At 44.8% G+C, this 17,942-nt stretch overlaps 1 protein-coding gene across 4 annotated transcripts in view; it reads right to left on the bottom strand.

Annotated features, from left to right (window-relative positions):
* Nucleotides 1–3,542: 3,542 nt before the first annotated feature.
* LOC119971992 (src substrate protein p85-like) overlaps nucleotides 3,543–17,942 on the bottom strand; it is a 66,642-nt gene continuing 52,242 nt past the window's right edge. For 3 of the 4 annotated variants that reach the window (XM_038808417.1, XM_038808420.1, XM_038808419.1), the window contains 5 exons: nucleotides 17,770–17,918; nucleotides 11,666–11,926; nucleotides 5,588–5,750; nucleotides 5,302–5,373; nucleotides 3,543–4,319 (listed from right to left, as the gene is read on the bottom strand). In XM_038808417.1, the coding sequence (XP_038664345.1) occupies nucleotides 4,183–4,319; nucleotides 5,302–5,373; nucleotides 5,588–5,750; nucleotides 11,666–11,926; nucleotides 17,770–17,918 (782 nt within the window). In that variant the 3' untranslated portion in view covers nucleotides 3,543–4,182. The remainder of the gene's footprint in view (nucleotides 4,320–5,301; nucleotides 5,374–5,587; nucleotides 5,751–11,665; nucleotides 11,927–17,769; nucleotides 17,919–17,942) is intronic. The other variant, XM_038808418.1, reaches the window with a different exon arrangement.

Raw genomic sequence — 17,942 nt, 5'->3', positions numbered from 1 at the left:
CAGCATCAACCGTTTGTACTACAGAGCCAAAGACTCAGGTTGGTGTAGTACCAACCAATGCCACCAACATCCCAGTGGCACTGCTAAGTACAAAAGAGTTGCCGGCCTCATATCAAAGAACAAAGAAAAATTACAGCACAGGAACAGGCCCTTCGGCCCTCCCAGCCTGCGCCAATCTAGATCCTTTATCTAATCCTATCGCTTCCACAAGATCCCGCCCATTAGGATCGATGACCAAAAGCTCAATCGAACAGGAGTATCTTCAGAAATTGAAAGGTGGTCGGGTTAAGGGACGAAAGTCCAGAGTTTAGAACTCGATTCTAATTTAGAAATAGTGACAATCATTGTCTAAGGTTTGTGTTTTCTCTACCAAGCAGTAACTCAAAAAATCCTCCGAATACTAAAGATTACTGAAAGGCAGGATTTCGGAGAAAGAGGTTTCCTACTTTAGATCAGTCCGAGTGAGCAGAGACCTTTTTTTCAGTTTTTAATCTGGCCACTGCTCAGTTTTCCAGGAGAGGGTGGAGGAATCCGAATTCAGCTGAAATCTTCAATAACGTGTCGATGAGAGCTACAATGGTGCCATTAAGCACCAGATTCAACACAGGTTTGCAAACAGTGACACTGCCAGAGTACCACAAGCAAATGAGTCATCACAGAATGCTTTTCAACTGAGACATTCCTCAAACATGTTTTTAGTATGTGCCTTCTCCGAACCCAAGGGATATGGGATACTGCAGGAAAATGGCATTGAGGAAGAAGGTCAGTCATAATCAAGTTGGAGCGGATTAGACTGAATCGCCTACACCTAGAATATATTTCCTCTATTCTCCGTTTCAATGCTTCCTGGTAAAAATAAATAGACAGTTTGGTCTCTCAGCTTTGAACTTGAGGCATGAACAGTAGGATTATAACGTTTCTGAATTACTACAATGACATCCAGTTCTGGGAGAGCAGAAATGTTTACTAACTATATATAAAGGGAAGACCAAAGTATTAGGAAAACAAAGGTAGTTTTAAGGGATTTATACTGGCAAACATTAGAAAGAAGGTATAGTTTTAAGTGGGTTTAATTTAATGTTTCTGTGCATGGAAGGGTAAAACCTATAGTAGATTTGTGTTAGACAAAAGTATGTGTGAGGGTTGTTTTTTAAAAATAAATTTAGAGTATCCAATTAATTTTTTCCAATTAAGGGGCAATTTAGCGTGGCCAATCCACCTACCCTGCACATCTTTGGGCTGTGGGGGCGAAACCCATGCAAACACGGGGAGAATGTGCAAACTCCACACGGACAGTGACCCAGAGCCGGGATCGAACCGGAGACCTTGGCGCCGTGAGGCAGCAGTGCTAACCACTGTGCCACCGCGCTGCCCCCATGTGAGGGTTGGTTAAGTTCCAACTGCGTCTCTATTGTGCTTAGAGAACTATGGTGTGAAGAATAAATAAAAGGCAAGCATGTGGTTGTTGCTTAACAACTGGGACCATGTCAGGTCAAGAAGCTTTTAAGTTTTAGCTGAATTTGTGGGCAGTTGAAATCGGTAGTGAGAGAAGGTATCTCTCACAGCTCTGCTAGAAACAGTTGGTTTGGAAGGTTGAGGGAACATGCTTCTCAGAGTTCCTAAGAGTAAAGCCATACTATAGAGTAATGGTTAAGAAAACAAGTGCAGAGATCTGAACGGCAGCTAGTTAAGGGAACTAAAATGCAGAGAAGTGTCCAAGAAGTCTGAAGTTAAGTGAACAAAGACCTAGGTATTGTTCAGAACAATTCAAAGAAGAGTAAACTAAGTGTTCTGTGTTAAAAAGACAATTGTGGCAAACAGATTTAAAGTGGGACAATAGCCTTCAAAAGTAAAAGTGTTTGCTACCATTTTAACACAGTCTGGGAATCAAGTGTTAAAGCAATTGTAAGCAGCTTGCACAGCAATCAAGGCAAAGAAATCCTAAAGGGGTTGGTGTAAAATCCTGGACTGGATTTATTGTACAAAGTGGAGCGGTAGCTTTGTTTAAAATGTCATTTGGAAAACCTGGTCTGGATTTCTGAATGCAGACCACCATGAAAAAGCATTGAGAGAGACATTTTTAAAGTGCATTTTTGGGAGTGGAGTTTGGAAACTCTCACATGACAATCATCTGGGGATGGGGGCATATTCTGAGAAAATATCCACAAAAATTCACTTGAGATTCAGAGTGAAGAGTGTATTTGTCCACATCATCTTGTGTGCTTAAAAGAGACTGTGTTAATGAAGCCATTGTAAATGAAGATGTACTTTATAATCCGTGTTAATCCTAAATCCAAATTTTTCATGTTTAATAAATGCTTTTTTCCTTGTTAAAACTAACCAGCAGTCCTGTGACTCTGTTCCTTAGTGTTTTATTTTTAAAGACAGTAAGAAGTCTTACAATACCAGGTTAAAGTCCAACATGTTTGTTTCAAACACGAACTTTCGGAGCACTGCTCCTTCCTCAGGTGAATGGAGAGAAATGTTCCAGAACATTATAAACAAAGTCAAAGATGCAAGTCGATACTTTGAATGCGAGCCGTTGCAGATCATTAAGTTGTTACAGATCCAGAGAGAGGGGTAACCCCAGGTTAAAGAGGTGTGAATTGTCTCAAACCAGGACAGTTGCGAGGATTTTGCAAGCCCAGGCCAGATGGTGGGGGGTGAATGTAATGCGACAAGAATCCCAGGTCCCGGTTGAGTCCGTACTCATGTGTGCGGAACTTGGCTCAAGGTTTCTGCTCGGCAATTGGTTCTGTAAAGACTTAATTCCCTGCAAATACTCACATTCAAAGTATCGTCTTGCATCTTTGACTTTGTCTATATATATGTTTCTTCATTCACCTGAGGAAGGAGTGATTTGAAACAAACCTGTTGGACTGTAACCTGGTGTTGTAAGACTTCTTACTGTGCTCACTCCAGTCCAACGCCAGCAGCTCCACATCATTATTTTGAGCCAGGGTTCCATTCTGGGATCTTCCCATCCAGATATAACATTAACTGGGAAAAGCCACTATTGCCATTCCCGAGTTACCAGCTCCATTTCTCTTCCGGTCAATCTGGAGGCTGAGCCAGACTGTTCACAACACTGGTCTCATGTTTCATCCAGATATGAGCTCCCATCCACATATCCAAGTCTACTTAATTGCCACGACTGTAACATCAGCAGATTTACGCGCGGGAGCTGAATTGTTGCACCAGCACCTAAAAGGGTGGTGAGTGCCTGGAGCTTGCTGCCAGGGGAGGTTGTGGAAGCAGATGCCTTTACATTAACGGCGTTCAAAAGGCATCTCGACAAATACATGTGTAAGATGGGTATTGAGGGATACAGGCTTGGAGGGCCGAAGGGCATGTTTTTGTGCTGTATTATTCTTTGTTCTGCACACAAAAACAAGCACAAGAGCACAGTGGATTAGTTAAATTAAAGTCAGGTTGATGAAAGCTAATAAATATTCTGCTTTGGGGCTTAACTGGCATCAGGCAAATTCCGGTATAATTAATTCAAAATGAAGGTCGCTCACAAATCAGCAATAAGGCAGATCTAGAGGGTAATGCAATAAAACCAGTTTAATGCTTGATTAACAAAGTACTGAAAAACGCAACTTTTATTATCAAAACCCAAACCCATTCATGATTCAGCAAATATAGTTTCAAGCAGAATATTGAGAGTATTGGAGGGAAAAATAACTAAAACAGAAACGCATTAATTGATTTTATCATTAGTAGGTGGCCAAAGTATCAGTGTTTCCAACTAACCATATGGCGGAGACTAAAGGATTAGACTGGGTAATGAACTACAACCAGTTCCATTTCAGTTAAAAGTTTAACTTGGTCAACAAGAAGTGATTGGTCTTATTTTGTAGGAAGCACCCACCCGTAAGAGTTAATCAGCCTTCCCACACACAATTGTCACATTGGTTCAAACTGCCAGGGGTTCTCTTCAATAAGAAAGTGCATTTTAATTTACATATGAAAGCACACCAACACACTCCTTTTCCATGGGGCATGTCAAATATCAACTTGAAGCTCTTTTCCCCGGTGCTTCTCGAGATTGGATATTATGCAATGTATAATTGCAACTCACAAGAGAGAAAGAAAACTTTATTCCCGGTACGGAACACAATTCATGCTGTATTAAACTGGAATTGCGCCGTTCTGTTTGAACCAGTAGTCGTGAGGATTTCACTGTCTCACTTCCACGTAGTTGGCTGGAAAGAGGCCATATCTGCCCCGGCACTCCCCTCGCCACCATCCTTCGTCAATCATTTCGATGTTGGTAATGGTGTCATCAGGATCAAATGAAATTTCGTCATCGCCACCTGAAAAATGTTTTTGCACAAAAGCAGTCCTTCCAGTTATACATAGTTTACAACACAGAAACAGGCCATCAGCTCAAATTCACAACCTCATCCCCATACTTCACCTTTCTCAACCACTGTTTTATACCTGGCCTCCCCTTTAAAGCATTTAAGCCATTCGCCTCAACCAATCTATATGTTAGCACTTTCTCCTCAATTCCTATTGGATTCATTTTTTAAACAACTGTCCAATATTTATCTTCCCTACATTTGGATTTCGTCAATAGTGGAAACATCTTTTCTATATCTACCCTATCAAATCCCTTCCTCCCTCAGCCTTCTCGTTTCCTGGTAAGAAGTCTTACAACACCAGGTTAAAGTCCAACAGGTTTGATTCAAACACGAGCTTTCGGAGCACGGCTCCTTCTTCAGGTGAATGGCGAGGTATGGCGAGCATACCTCGCCATTCACCTGAGGAAGGAGCTGCGCTCCGAAAGCTCGTGTTTGAATCAAACCTGTTGGACTTTAACCTGGTGTTGTAAGACTTCTTACTATGCTCACCCCAATCCAACGCCGGCATCTCCACTTCTCGTTTCTTGAGAGAATAAAAATGTCCAAGTCTATGCAGATTGCTTTAACCTCGCTGTTCTGGGATTATTTTCTGCTCCTTCTCCACTGTGTCCTTTCCCCCTCTCTGGAGGCCAGAACTATACGCAGTACATTAGGATTGCTTTAAAGAATGGCTCCAGTAACCACAATTTGGACTTCATTGAGGGAAGCTACTGAAGGCCAACGCCAAAGTTTACAGTAACCCTTCACTTACAGTAAGAAGTCTTACAACACCAGGTTAAAGTCCAACAGGTTTGATTCAAACACGAGCTTTCGGAGCGCCGCTCCGAAAGCTCGTGTTTGAATCAAACCTGTTGGACTTTAACCTGGTGTTGTAAGACTTCTTACTGTGCTCACCCCAGTCCAACGCCGGCATTTCCACACCTTCACTTACCAGCCTGGTAGTCATACAAAGCCACCGCTGTGATTCCATATTCATTCCCATATTCTGCATAAGTGGGTTCATCTGGAAAGGAAGGCGCAGGGCTAAATGGCAAGCGGTTTCAGTAAAAAAAAACTGTTCAAACATTTTTGAAATAAAGACCTCCTACTAAACAGATTCTCCTTTCTGTTAAAACAGAAAGCATTTAAATGGATCATCGTTTACAATTTTAACCATTGCCTTCCAAGTGGCTGGCCACAAAATAGCAATATATGTTCAGCTGCATTTTAGCCATTACCTCTTTGGTAATCTTGACTTTCTTCCGGCATCTGGTAAACCGCTTCTTGTTCATACTTTGCTTCCTGATAGTGTACCTCATCCGTGCCGTAGCTGGGCTCTGCTTCATAGATACCTGAATATTGGCTCTCTTGGTGATTTTCCACTTCAAGCACTGGTGGCTCCTACAAAATTGGGAATATTTGAAACTTCCTTCAACCAGTATCCCACATTCAATCCTTCCTATTGCTTTCACTACACAATTGCTTTTCATGGTTATAGATAATCACCCATCCAATCAGGAGATCTTCGACCCTTCCCTGTTACCCTGAAGTCTGAGGATTCATCAGCTGAACACTGCCGCTAATAACCAGGCAGAAATGTCAGAGTATCAACAAACGCGTGTATTTCAATTTTGTCTTTTAATTGTAAAAGTATTGGAGAATTTAGGGGAGAAAAAAAGCTGTTCTGACAGGGGAGGAAGCCAGGGGTTAAGAAAGTGTCTAGGAATAGGTCTACCAGAGTTAGCAACCCCTAATCTGCTCCAGTATTTATTCTTTGATTGAAGCACACCCTCCATACCAAATGAGTGTAGTCACACTTGGTAAGTCTCAAAGGAAAACAGGGTCAGAACAGTTAGACAAGAACATACAAAATTGCCCATTTTGTCATTGTTCAGGGACTAGGTCTAGAGAAAGCCTTTACAATCTATCGCTCAAATGGCCTTCCGAATATGGTGGACTACTTTCATCCATTTAACTTGAGCCCATTCCCTTGCAGATGCCAATTCAATCTTGAATATACTCAATAACTCAGCACCCATAGTTCTCTGGGGTAAAGAATTTCAAAGATTCTTAATCCTCTGAGTTAAGAAATTTCTTACCTCAACACCTAATGATGATAGACAAAAATAGGTTGGCAGGCTGTTATCTGAATGGCCATAAATTAGGAGAGAGGAATGAGCAATGAGATTTTGGTGTCCTCGTATACCAGTCACTGAAGGTAAGCATGCTGGTACAGCAGGCGGTACAGAAGGGGAATGGAATATTGGCCTTCATACCGGTTGGCAGACAGGAAAGAAGAGTAGGAATTAATGGGTCTTTTTCAAATTGGCATTGACTAGTGGGGTACCGCAGGGATCGGTGCTGGGACCCCAGCTAGTCACAATATACATTAATGATTTAGATGGGGCAACAAAATGTAATATCTCCAAATTTGGAGATGACACCAAGTTGGGTGGGAGGGTGAGCTGTGAGGAGGATGCAGAGATCCTTCAGTGTGATTTGGACAAGTATGAGGAGAGATTGAGTTTGTTAGGGCTGTATTCACTGGGGTTCAGAAGAATGAGAAACCTGTAAAATTCTATCAGGACTGGACAGGATAGACGCAAGAAGGATGTTCCCTATGGTGGGTGTTTCGAGAACCAGGGCTCACAATCTGAGGATACGGGGTAGACCATTTAGGACAGAGACGAGGAGAAATTTCTTCACCCAGAGAGTGGTCGGCCTGTGGAATTCGATACCACAGGAAGTAGTTGAGGCCAAAACATTGCATGTTTTCAAGAAGCAGTTAGATATAGCACTTGGGGCAAAGGGGATCAAAGGATATTGGGGGGGTGGGGGGGTGAAGGTGGGATTAGGCTATTGAGTTGGATGATCAGCCATGATCATAATGAATGGCACAGCAGGCTTGAAGGGCTGAATGGACTCCTCCTGCTCCTATTTTCTATGTTTCTATGTAATGGTTGACCCCTTATCCCAAGATTAGGATCCTAAATCTCCGCATTTACCCTGCCAAACCTCTCTGGCACAGAAATGGCTGCTAAAGGAAGATGCCATCCTGCGCTGAAGCATGGTCAATCCTTATTGGTTGGCAAAAGACCACTGGAATGAATAAGTCCCAGTAGAGTGGTCACGTTCTAAGGGTGCACTGGGAACCAAAAAAGACGTCAGCAGCCATTAGACTTCTGAAGTGACCTTTGACTGGGGTCGATTAACTTTTTTGTAAAAGAGCCGTTAGATCAGAGTAATGTCAACGCGTCAGAAGGCAGAAAGTAAGAAACGTCTTTTGGGTGGCGCAGCATAATGGCCCGTTCGCGATATTCGCCTCTGCTTGAGTTGCCGCTGGTTTCCTCACGATTGGACTTTGGATATTAGGTCCCACGAAAGGAACAAAATGCACCCAAACCCTGTGCTGGACAGGTCTGGTCACTTCACAGAATCATAGAATCGCTACAGTGCAGAAGGAGGCCATTCAGCCATCGGGTCTGCACTGACACTAAGCGAGCACTCTACCAAGGCCCATACCCCCCCGCCCTAACCCCGTAACCCCACACATTGATCATGGCCAAACCACCTAACCTGCACATCTTTGGACTATGGGAGGAAACCAGAGTAAACCCACGCATACACGGGTAGAACGTGCAACTCCACGCAGACTTTATAATACCTGCCAATCTAATCATACATTGGCTGGATATGCAAATTTAAAAACTTAGTGCATCCATTGTGCTCGAAATCTTATGGTCCTCCAATAATATGGGTTACCCAACCCACGAGAGGATCTGAAGTACAGCGTAGACTCAGTGCAAACTGCTTTATTTTATAACAGTGGGCCAGACTTTGTGATCTTCATTCACAAGAATCATGGCAATGAGGAACAGTGTTTAAACTGTCTAGTGTGCTCCATTTAAAACCCTTAGATCTGGCCCATCGAGGTACTGCTGGAGTCCCCTGTTAATTACTTCTATTGGCAGCTCTAATCTGACAATTTAAATTGTTAACCATCTCTACCGCCTCAGGAAACTGCTGCTCCCAATCACAAAGAGAGGTTCTGCACTTCCTGAACCACTATATTCTATTCTACAATTAATCACAATGAAGGAAAGCAAACTACGGCAAAGAGTGTTTGATACATAGATACATAGAAGATCGGAGCAGGAGGAGGCCTTTTGGCCCTTCGAGCCTGCTCTGCCATTTATCACGATCATGGCTGATCATCCAACTCGATAGCCTACGCCTGCTTTCTCCCCATAATCTTTGATTCCATTCGTCCCAAGTGTTATATCTAGCCACCTCTTGAATATATTCAATGTTTTAGCATCAACTACTTTGAGAGCAGAAACCTCTAGAGTCATCAAGAGAGGGCAAGCGAGAAAGAGAGCGAGAGAAAAATGAAACTTCAAGCCAGCTAGCCTATCAGTTGTTGGGAAAATACTGAAATCTGTTGTCAAAGAAACCTTAACAAAGCACTTGAAAAGCATGATTAGTACAAGTCAATTTGGTTTTATGAAAGACAAATTCTATTTGACAAATTTGTTAGAGCTTTTGAGGGCGTAACTAGTGGGGAAGATAAAAGGGATCCAGTAGATGAAATGAAATGAAAATCGCTTATTGTCACGAGTAGGCTTCAATGAAGTTACTGTGAAAAGCCCCTAGTCGCCACATTCCGGCGCCTGTTCGGGGAGGCTGGTACGGGAATGTAGCATCATTGGATTTCCAAAAGGCATTGTGGGCAGCACTGTAGCATAGTGGTTAGCACAGCTGCTTCAGAGCTCCAGGGCCCCGGGTTCGATTCTCGGCTTGGGTCACTGTCTGTGTGGACTCTGCACATTATCCCCGCGTCTGCGTGAGTTTCCTCCGGGTGCTCCAGTTTCCTTCCACAGTCCAAAGATGTGCGGGTTAGGTGGATTGGCCATGATAAATTGCCCTTAGTGTCCAAAAAGGTTAGGTTGGGTTGCAGGGATAAAGGGGATAGGGTGGAGGCGTGGGGCTAAGCAGGGTGCTCTTTCCAAGGGCCGGTGCAGACTCGATGGGCTGAATGGCCTCCTTCTGCACTGTAAATTCCATGACTCTATGATTCAACAAGGGGGCATACAAAACGGTGAAGAGGCAAGATAAGGGCTGATGGAGTGGAGGGTAATATATTAGTATGGATAAAGGATTAGTTAACAGGCAGGAAACAGAGAGTGGGCATTATCAGGGCTTTTCAAGTTGGCAGGAAGTGAACTCTGGAGTGCAGCAAGTGTCAGGGCCTCAGCTATTTGCAATTTATATTCATCACTGAGATGAAGAGATAGAGAGCAATGCATGAAAGTTTGCCAATGATACCAAGTGATGTGGAAAGTAAGCTGTGGGGAGGACACATTAAGGCTGCACAAAGAGATAAAGGCAGGTTAAGTGAGTGGGAAACAAGTTGACAAATGGAGTATGGTGTGGGAAAATGTGAAGTTATTCACTTTGGTCACAAGAAGAGAAAAGCAGAATATATTTGAAATGTGTGTAACTTGGGTATTCTCATGTAAGAAACACAAAGTTAGCATCCGGGTGCAGTAATAATTAGAAAGGCAAATGACATGTTGGCCCTTATTGCAAGGGGATTGGAGTACACAAATAAAGGAGTCTTGCTCCAACCTGCCACATGTTTTTTTGGAGGCCACATCTGGAATACCATATCGAATTTTGACCCCCACACATTAGAAAGGCTTTACTTGTGTTGGAGGAAGGACAGCAAAGTTTCAATAAATTCCTCTTGTGGATCGGGGGGTTGTCCCTTCTTCTTAAGGGCAGCACGGCAGCATTGTGGATAGCACAATTGCTTCACAGCTCCAGGGTCCCAAGTTCGATTTCGACTTGGGTCACTGTCTGTGCGGAGTCTGCACATCCTCCCCGTGTGTGCGTGGGTTTCCTCCGGGTACTCCGGTTTCCTCCCACAGTTCAAAGATGTGCAGGTTGGGTGGATTGGTCATGATAAATTGCCCTGAGTGTCCAAAATTCTATGATTAACCTAGGACAAAAGTTCGGCACAACATTGTGGGCCGAAGGGCCTGTTCTGTGCTGTATTTCTCTATCTATCTATCTATCTATCTATCTATCTATCTATCTATCTATCTATCTATCTATCATGAACGCTGGATAAAATAAGGTATAATCTCTGGAGTTTAGACCATCTTATTGAAACCTCCAAAATTCTCAAGGGGCTGGATCGGATGTTTCCGCTGGTTAGAGAATCTAAAACACTGGGTCACAGTTTCAGGATAAGGGTCGAATTGTGACTGAGATGAGGAGAAATTACTTCACGCAAATGTTAGTGAATCTTTGGAATTCTCTACCGCAGGGGATTATGGATGCTCCATTGTTGAATGTATATAACGCTGGGACCAACAGGTTTCTGGTCTCCCAGATAATGGAGGGATTTGGGGAGCGGGCAGGAAAAGATCAGCCATGATTGTACCGAATGACAGAGCAGGTCTACCCCTGCTCCTATTTTCCTATTTCTTGTTTTAACTTTGATGGGCTCAACACGTTGTCCAGATGGCCAGACAATGTCTCTTCTGCCATTCACCAACATTCCAGTGGGAGGACATACAAAATCCTTCAAAAACACTGACGTACTCCTTGACGCTGGTCAGCATTGAGCTTAATACCAATGGTTCAGAGTGACAGTAGCTTGTCCATCGAGCTGCGTCATCCTTCGGGTCCCACTAAAGCCGGGCAGCAGCAGAGAAACGAGAAATTATATACAGAACCAGAGGTCTGGATCCCACTACCTCGTGGGGCCTCCTGTCCCAAGTACCCAAAGATCTGCAGCGCGAGTGTTAGCCTGTTCAATCACAAGGCGATCCCCGGCAGAAAGCCGCAGTCCTGAGGGAACATCATTCGTGAATCGAGGCACACCCGGGGACAATAGGCCCAAGGTCACACCGATCAACATTAGAATTGTTTCATAACTAGGTGTTATCTGGGTGTTTCAAGGTGTTGTCTGGGCCCCGAGTTGAGGTTGTCCCGAGGGGGTTCAATGTCAGGAGATTTTAGTTACCTCCCTGGTGTACTCAGTCAGTCAATTTTGTTTTTTTTTTAAAAAGGAATTGAGTTTTTAAAAATTCATTCATGGAATGCAGGCGTTGCTGGATAAGCCAGCATTTATTGCCCATCCCCAATTGCCCTGGAGAAGGTGCCGGTGAGATGCCATCTCAAACTGCTGCAATCCCAGAATTACCCTGAATCAACTGATTGCAATGACTAGTCAGAAATTAGTTTAAATTTAGAAGTTACAACCCCCCCCCCCCCCCCCGACTATTGAACGTCAAAACACAACTTACCTCATAAACTGGGCTAGGAGATCTCTGTTCGTTAACAGGTGCTGGAGCAGGTTCACAAACTGGGGCAGCAACAGGTTCGTGAACTGGAGCAGGAGCGGGTTCACGAACTGGAGTGGGTTCACGAACTGGGGTGGGTTCACGAACTGGAGTGGGTTCACGAACTGGAGTGGGTTCACGAACTGGAGTGGGTTCTCGCACCGCAGCAGGCTCGTGAGCTGGCGTGGATGCAGCAGCCTGTTTCTTTGCCATGTCTTGTTCCTGCTTCCCCAAAATAAAAAAGATTTTGCATTAATTAAGAACCCATGATGCCTGGAATTCGCCACAAAATAAACTTATTTGGCTTACGAACAGCATTAAACAAAAATGCAGGATATCAAGCCCAATATGTCCCCATTCTCTCCCCTTTTTAAGTTGGCAAAGTTCTAGTGAGTGATTCGTTTGTCTTTCAGATTTAGTTCTGGAATCCTCCTTCACATATTGATGACATCTTCAACTCGGGTTAAGCTACAATCTAGGCCTCAGTCATCAGGAGGGATTTGGATAACCTCCATTTCACAACCAACCTGCAAATATTCCAAAACTAAATTTGCAGCCTGGCCCCTTTGGCAACACACACCCCCCAGTCAGCGGGTTGTAGGCTCCATATTCGCGATGCATTTCAACACAGACCGGAGGGTGACACATCAGAGAGCTGCTTCAGGATTGCTGCATCATCAGAGATGCTGTCCGTTTGAGTAGGACATGAAAGTGAGAGTCGGTCACTCTGTTCAGGGTGTAAAAAGCTCAGGTGACACTGCTGCAAGATGAAATCAGCAGGTATCCGACCGTGCATGGCTCCCTTAGCAACACAACCAATATAGAACATAGAACAGTACAGCACAGAACAGGCCCTTCGGCCCTCAATGTTGTGCCGAGCCATGATCACCCCACTTAAACCCACGTAACCCACATACCCGTAACCCAACAATCCCCCCATTAACCTTACACTACGGGCAATTTAGCATGGCCAATCCACCTAACCCGCACATCTTTGGACTGTGGGAGGAAACCGGAGCACCCGGAGGAAACCCACGCACACAGGGGGAGGACGTGCAGACTCCACACAGACAGTGACCCAGCCGGGAATCGAACCTGGGACCCTGGAGCTGTGAAGCATTGATGCTAACCACCATGCTACCGTGATATTCCGATTAGCCAAGTTACAGCGCTTGAGTTCAACAACTTTAGTCTGTGACCTTTCCCCTTCAATCTTTCCCAGCTACAGTTTAACATCCAACACATTTCTCCCTCTGCTTCTGAAGAAGAGTCAAACGAACCCAAAACATTAATTCTCATTTTCTCTCTTCCTCCAGATTCTGCCAGAGCTGCTGGGTTTTCCCCCCATTATCCCAGTTACCGATATCAGACTGTTCATCGGTTTATTATTTGTGAGACTTTACTTTGCACACATTTGACAATATACTTTCAAAAGTAATAACCTATTGATTATAGAGCAGCCTACAGTTACAATGTGCCCAATTTTTTTTCAATTAACTGAATGTATTACAGTGAAACAGCTAAATGTGAATCGAGAAAATGTCGATTGGAATGTTAAAAAAGCAGCGTTAATCCATTTGATATTACATCACTATTATGTGGCTCAAGCACGAACATTTATGCAACATCTTTCACACTCCAGGTGCTCCACAGACAGCAATATGCAATGAACAGCGAACAGGAGGAGGGGTCAGTCAATAAGAACTTGTGGTGAACAGCAGGCGGCCATTCTGACCCCCAACCCTCTTCTGCCATTCACCCGAGGAAGGAGTAGTGCTCCGAAAGCTAGTGATTTGAAACAAACCTGGTGCTGTAAGACTTCTTACTGTGCCCACCCCAGTCCAACGCCAGCATTTCCACATCTTCAGAGAGATCTTGGCGGGTCTGGGTCTCGACTCCATCCCCCCCCCCCGACTTGGTTCCACATCCTTTACACCCATGTCCTCTTTGTAGTGAAATGTTTGCAAACTTTTCTCCTGGAGATAGCCTGACTCAGGGTTCAGATCATGTCCCCCGCCCTTCACTTCCCCACTCGTGGTAAAACAATTTGCTCTTTCCCACATATCGATTTTTTTCTAATTCCTAGGAACCTGAACCTCATCAGCCTTTGATACTGCAGAGAATATCGGTTATGGATGATGGTTTAAGGAATATTGGCTGGAAGTAGTGCCACAGGATCCTTTCCATGCGTCTGAACAAGCAGGCGTCTCGAAGGAAAGCGGAGAAGAACAAAAGAATAAAAGTAGACGTTGTTCTATATTCCACATGATCAGTGACACTGGGCACATTAGGGGTCTGTGCTGTGCCAGCTAACATAACAGGCCACAAACTACCAATCCCTTTGGCCTCTGCCACCCAGAAGGCGCCTGGGAACAGATTTCTTTCCAAGTCACACACCGCATCCAGGCTGGGAATTACAACGTACAAAGGCATGGATCAAAATCCTGCAAACACCACTCCCTAACAGCACTGTAGGTGCACCTACATCACATGGACTGGAGTGGTGCAGACAGGACCGGACCTTCCTGTCGCTGCCATTTCAACTCACCAACCTGCGCTTATGTCCACGTATCTGTGGCCTGGTGCAATGTTCCAGTGAAGCCCAGTGCAAAGAACAAAGAACAATACAGCACAGGAACAGCCCTTCGGCCCTCCAAGCCTGTACCGGTCATGTGTCCTATCTCGACCAAGCACCTGTTCCCTTCTATACCCCGTCTGTTCATGTGCCTATCCAGATAAGTCTTAAGGGTCACTAACGTATCTGCCTCAATCACCTCACTTGGCAGTGCATTCCAGGCCATCACCACCCTCTGTGTAAAAGAACTTTCCCCGTACATCTCCACTGAACCTTTCCCCCTCACCTTGAACTTGTGCCCCCTTGTAATTGTCATTTCCACCCTGGGAAAAAGCCTCCAACTGTTCACCCTATCTATACCCCTAATAATTTTATGAACTTCTATCAGGTCGCCCCTCAGCCTCTGTCTCCCTCGGGAGAACAATCCCAGTTTATTCAATCTCACCTCATAGCTAAAACCCTCCATACCAGGCAACCTCCTGGTAAACCTTTTCTGTACTCTCTCCAAAGCCTCCACATCCTTCTGGTAGTGTGGTGACCAGAATTGGACACAGTATTCCAAATGGAGCCTCACCAACATTCTATATAACTGTAACATCATTTTCGAGCTTTTATACTGGATACCCCGCCCCATGAAGGCAAGCATGCCATATGCTTTCCTTACCACCATTTCCACCTGTGCTGCCACTTTTAAGGATCTGTGGACCTGCACGCCCAGATCTCTCTGTGTCTCTATGCTCCTGATAGTTCTGCCATTTATTTTATAGCTCCCACCTGAATTGGATCGACCAAAATGCATCAACTCGCATTTGTCCGGGTTAAATTCCATCTGCCAATTCTCTGCCCAATTTTGCAGCCTGTCGATATCCTGTTGTATACTCTGACAATCTTCATCACTATCCTCAACTCCTGCAATCTTAGTATCATTCTCAAACTTGCTAATCAGACCCGCTACGTTTTCTTCCAAGTCACATATATATTACAAAGAGCAGAGGTCCCAGTACTGATCCCTGCGGAACACCACTAGGTACAGACCTCCATTCGGAAAAACACCCTTCCACTGCTACCCTCTACCCTCTGTCTTCTATGGCCAAGCCAGTTCTGGATCCATCCAGCTAGTTCACCCCTGACCCCATGTGATCTAATCTTTTGTACCAGCCTGCCATGAGGGACCTTATAAAATGCTTTACTAAAGTCCACGTAGCCAACATCCACAGCACTTCCCATATCAATCATTTTTGTCACCTCCTCAAAAAATTCAATCAAATTATTGAGACATGACCTCCCTCATACAAAGCCATGCAGGCTATCACTAATAAGACCATTCACTTCCAAATGTGCATGAAAATGAAAATCACTTATTGTCACAAGTAGGCGTCAATGAAGTTACTGTGTAAAGCCCCTAGTCGCCACATTCCGGCACCTGTCCGGGGAGGCCGGTGCGGGAATCGAACCGTGCTGCTGGCCTGTTTGGTCTGCTTTAAAAGCCAGCGATTTAGCTCATTGAGCTAAACCAGCCCCTAAACCAGCATAGATCCTATCTCTGAGAATCTTTTCCAACAATTTCACCATCACTGACGACAAGCTCACTGGCCTATAATTACCCGGATTATCCTTGCAAACCTTCTTAAATAATGGGACAGCATTGGCTATCCTCTAATCCTCTGGGATCTCACCTGTGGAGGAACAGGACCTCATCTTCAAATTGGGCAGGTTACAGGCTTCCGCACTTATCATTGAGTTCAACAACTTCAGACTGAATTCTCTCCTCCACCTTCACCACATTTTATTTTCGGTTCATCCATCAATCAGTTTTCCCATCTTTCCATCACCATTGTCTCCCCCCCCCCCCCCCCCCCACCCCATCCCACTAGAACCACCTGTTCCCTGTTCCTAGTTGTCCTTTGACAAACTGCTTTCTTCTGTTCTGCCATTAACACATTCTGATCTGTTAATGTGCCACTATCAGCATCCTTGTGAGACATTATCAATACCAAAGAGTCACTGGACTCGCAACATTAGCTCTTTTCTCTCCCTACAGATGCTGCCAGACCTGCTGAGATTTTCCAGCATTTTCTCTTTCATTTCATATTCCAGCTTCCGCAGTAATTTGCTTTTATCACCACCATTTATATCCCTTTTGTCCATGACACCTTTGTCCAGGTACACCTATCGCTGGCCCCTGTCCAGCTCCACAATCCCCCCCCGCCGCCCACTACAGTATCAATCTGATCCTATTTCCAGTTCACTCCAGCTTTGATAAAGAATCATTCAGACTCGAAATGTTCGCTCCGTTCCGTCTCCACAGACACTGTCAGATCTGCTGACATTGTCCAGTATTTTCTGTTTTTGTGTCACTTTAGTTGTACTCCGTTACCAATTACAAAGCGGGAATGGTCAATGCTTTAATAATAATAATCTTTATTGTCACAAGTAGGCTCACATTAACACTGCAATGAAGTTACTGTGAAAAGCCCCTAGTCGCCACACTCTGGCGCCTGTTCAGGTACACTGAGGGAGAATGCAGAATGTCCAATTCACCTAACAGCACGTCTTTCGGGACTTGTGCGAGGAAACCGGAGCACCCGGAGGAAATCCATGCAGACACGGGGAGAACGTGCAGACTCTGCACAGACCCAAGCCGGCAGTTGAACCTGGGACCCTGGCGCTGTGAAGCAACGGTGCTAACCACTGTACTACCGTGCTGCCCCAATCTAGGCACAATCCCCCAGCCTATCCCTGTAATCTCACCTAACCTGCATATTTTTGGATTGTGGGAGGAAACCCACGCAGACACAGGGAGAACTTATTTTCTTAGTCCTATTTGAAGAACAGGGGAGATCGCCATCATCAATATTTGTCCCTCAATCGCCACCATCGAAGGTAAGCTGGTCACTGCCTCATTGCTACTTGTGGGGTTTTGCTGTGTGTAAACTGGCTGCGATGTTTCCGACATTGCTTCAAAAATACTTCACTTATTGCAAAGTGAAGCATTCTATGGCTGTGAAAAGTGTGATGTAAATACAAGTCTTTGTTTTAAATACCAGTCGATAAACAATTTGGTTCACAAGCAGGTGGACACTCCAAAAGCGGCAAGAGTAGACCAAGTGTGAGGCACCAAAACCCAAGCCACCAACGTGGCCCCACGATGCTTCACCCATCGACCACCTCCCTGAAACTCACTGTAGCCTGGGACACAGTCCACTCCCAGCTGCACTGGCAGAGAAACCCGCCTCTCTGCGGAAGGCACTGTCGTCCAATAAAGAGCAAATGCGCCAGAGTAGAGAAACACAGCTCATTGAACAGTGAGTTCACAAACAGGAAGTGTTGGCAACAACTCCTGGATATTAGAATGCTAGAACATCAGAGTCATTGATCAAGTGCCACTCCTGCATCAACAACAAGACTGACAATAGCACACCCTAAATTGTAAGTTTATGCTAGATTGTAACTTCGAAAGGCATGCCTTTAGCATTGAAGATTCTCCACCCACCTCCAATTTCCTCTTGGCTTCCTCCTGCTCTAGCTTCTCGCTGGCACGACGGCGAGCTCTCTCCTCTTCGGTCTTCTTTCTATCCTCCTCCTCTTTTGCTTTGGCAATGTTCTCAAACTTGGAACGGATGCTGCTTGCACTCCCACTGGCTGCAAAATGAAAAGGCTGGACTC

The sequence above is a fragment of the Scyliorhinus canicula genome, chromosome 9 (genome assembly GCF_902713615.1).
Source record: "Scyliorhinus canicula chromosome 9, sScyCan1.1, whole genome shotgun sequence".
Classification (NCBI taxonomy): domain Eukaryota; kingdom Metazoa; phylum Chordata; class Chondrichthyes; order Carcharhiniformes; family Scyliorhinidae; genus Scyliorhinus; species Scyliorhinus canicula.
Note: the sequence above shows the minus strand (reverse complement) of the source record. Positions and strands in the feature narration are given on the sequence as shown.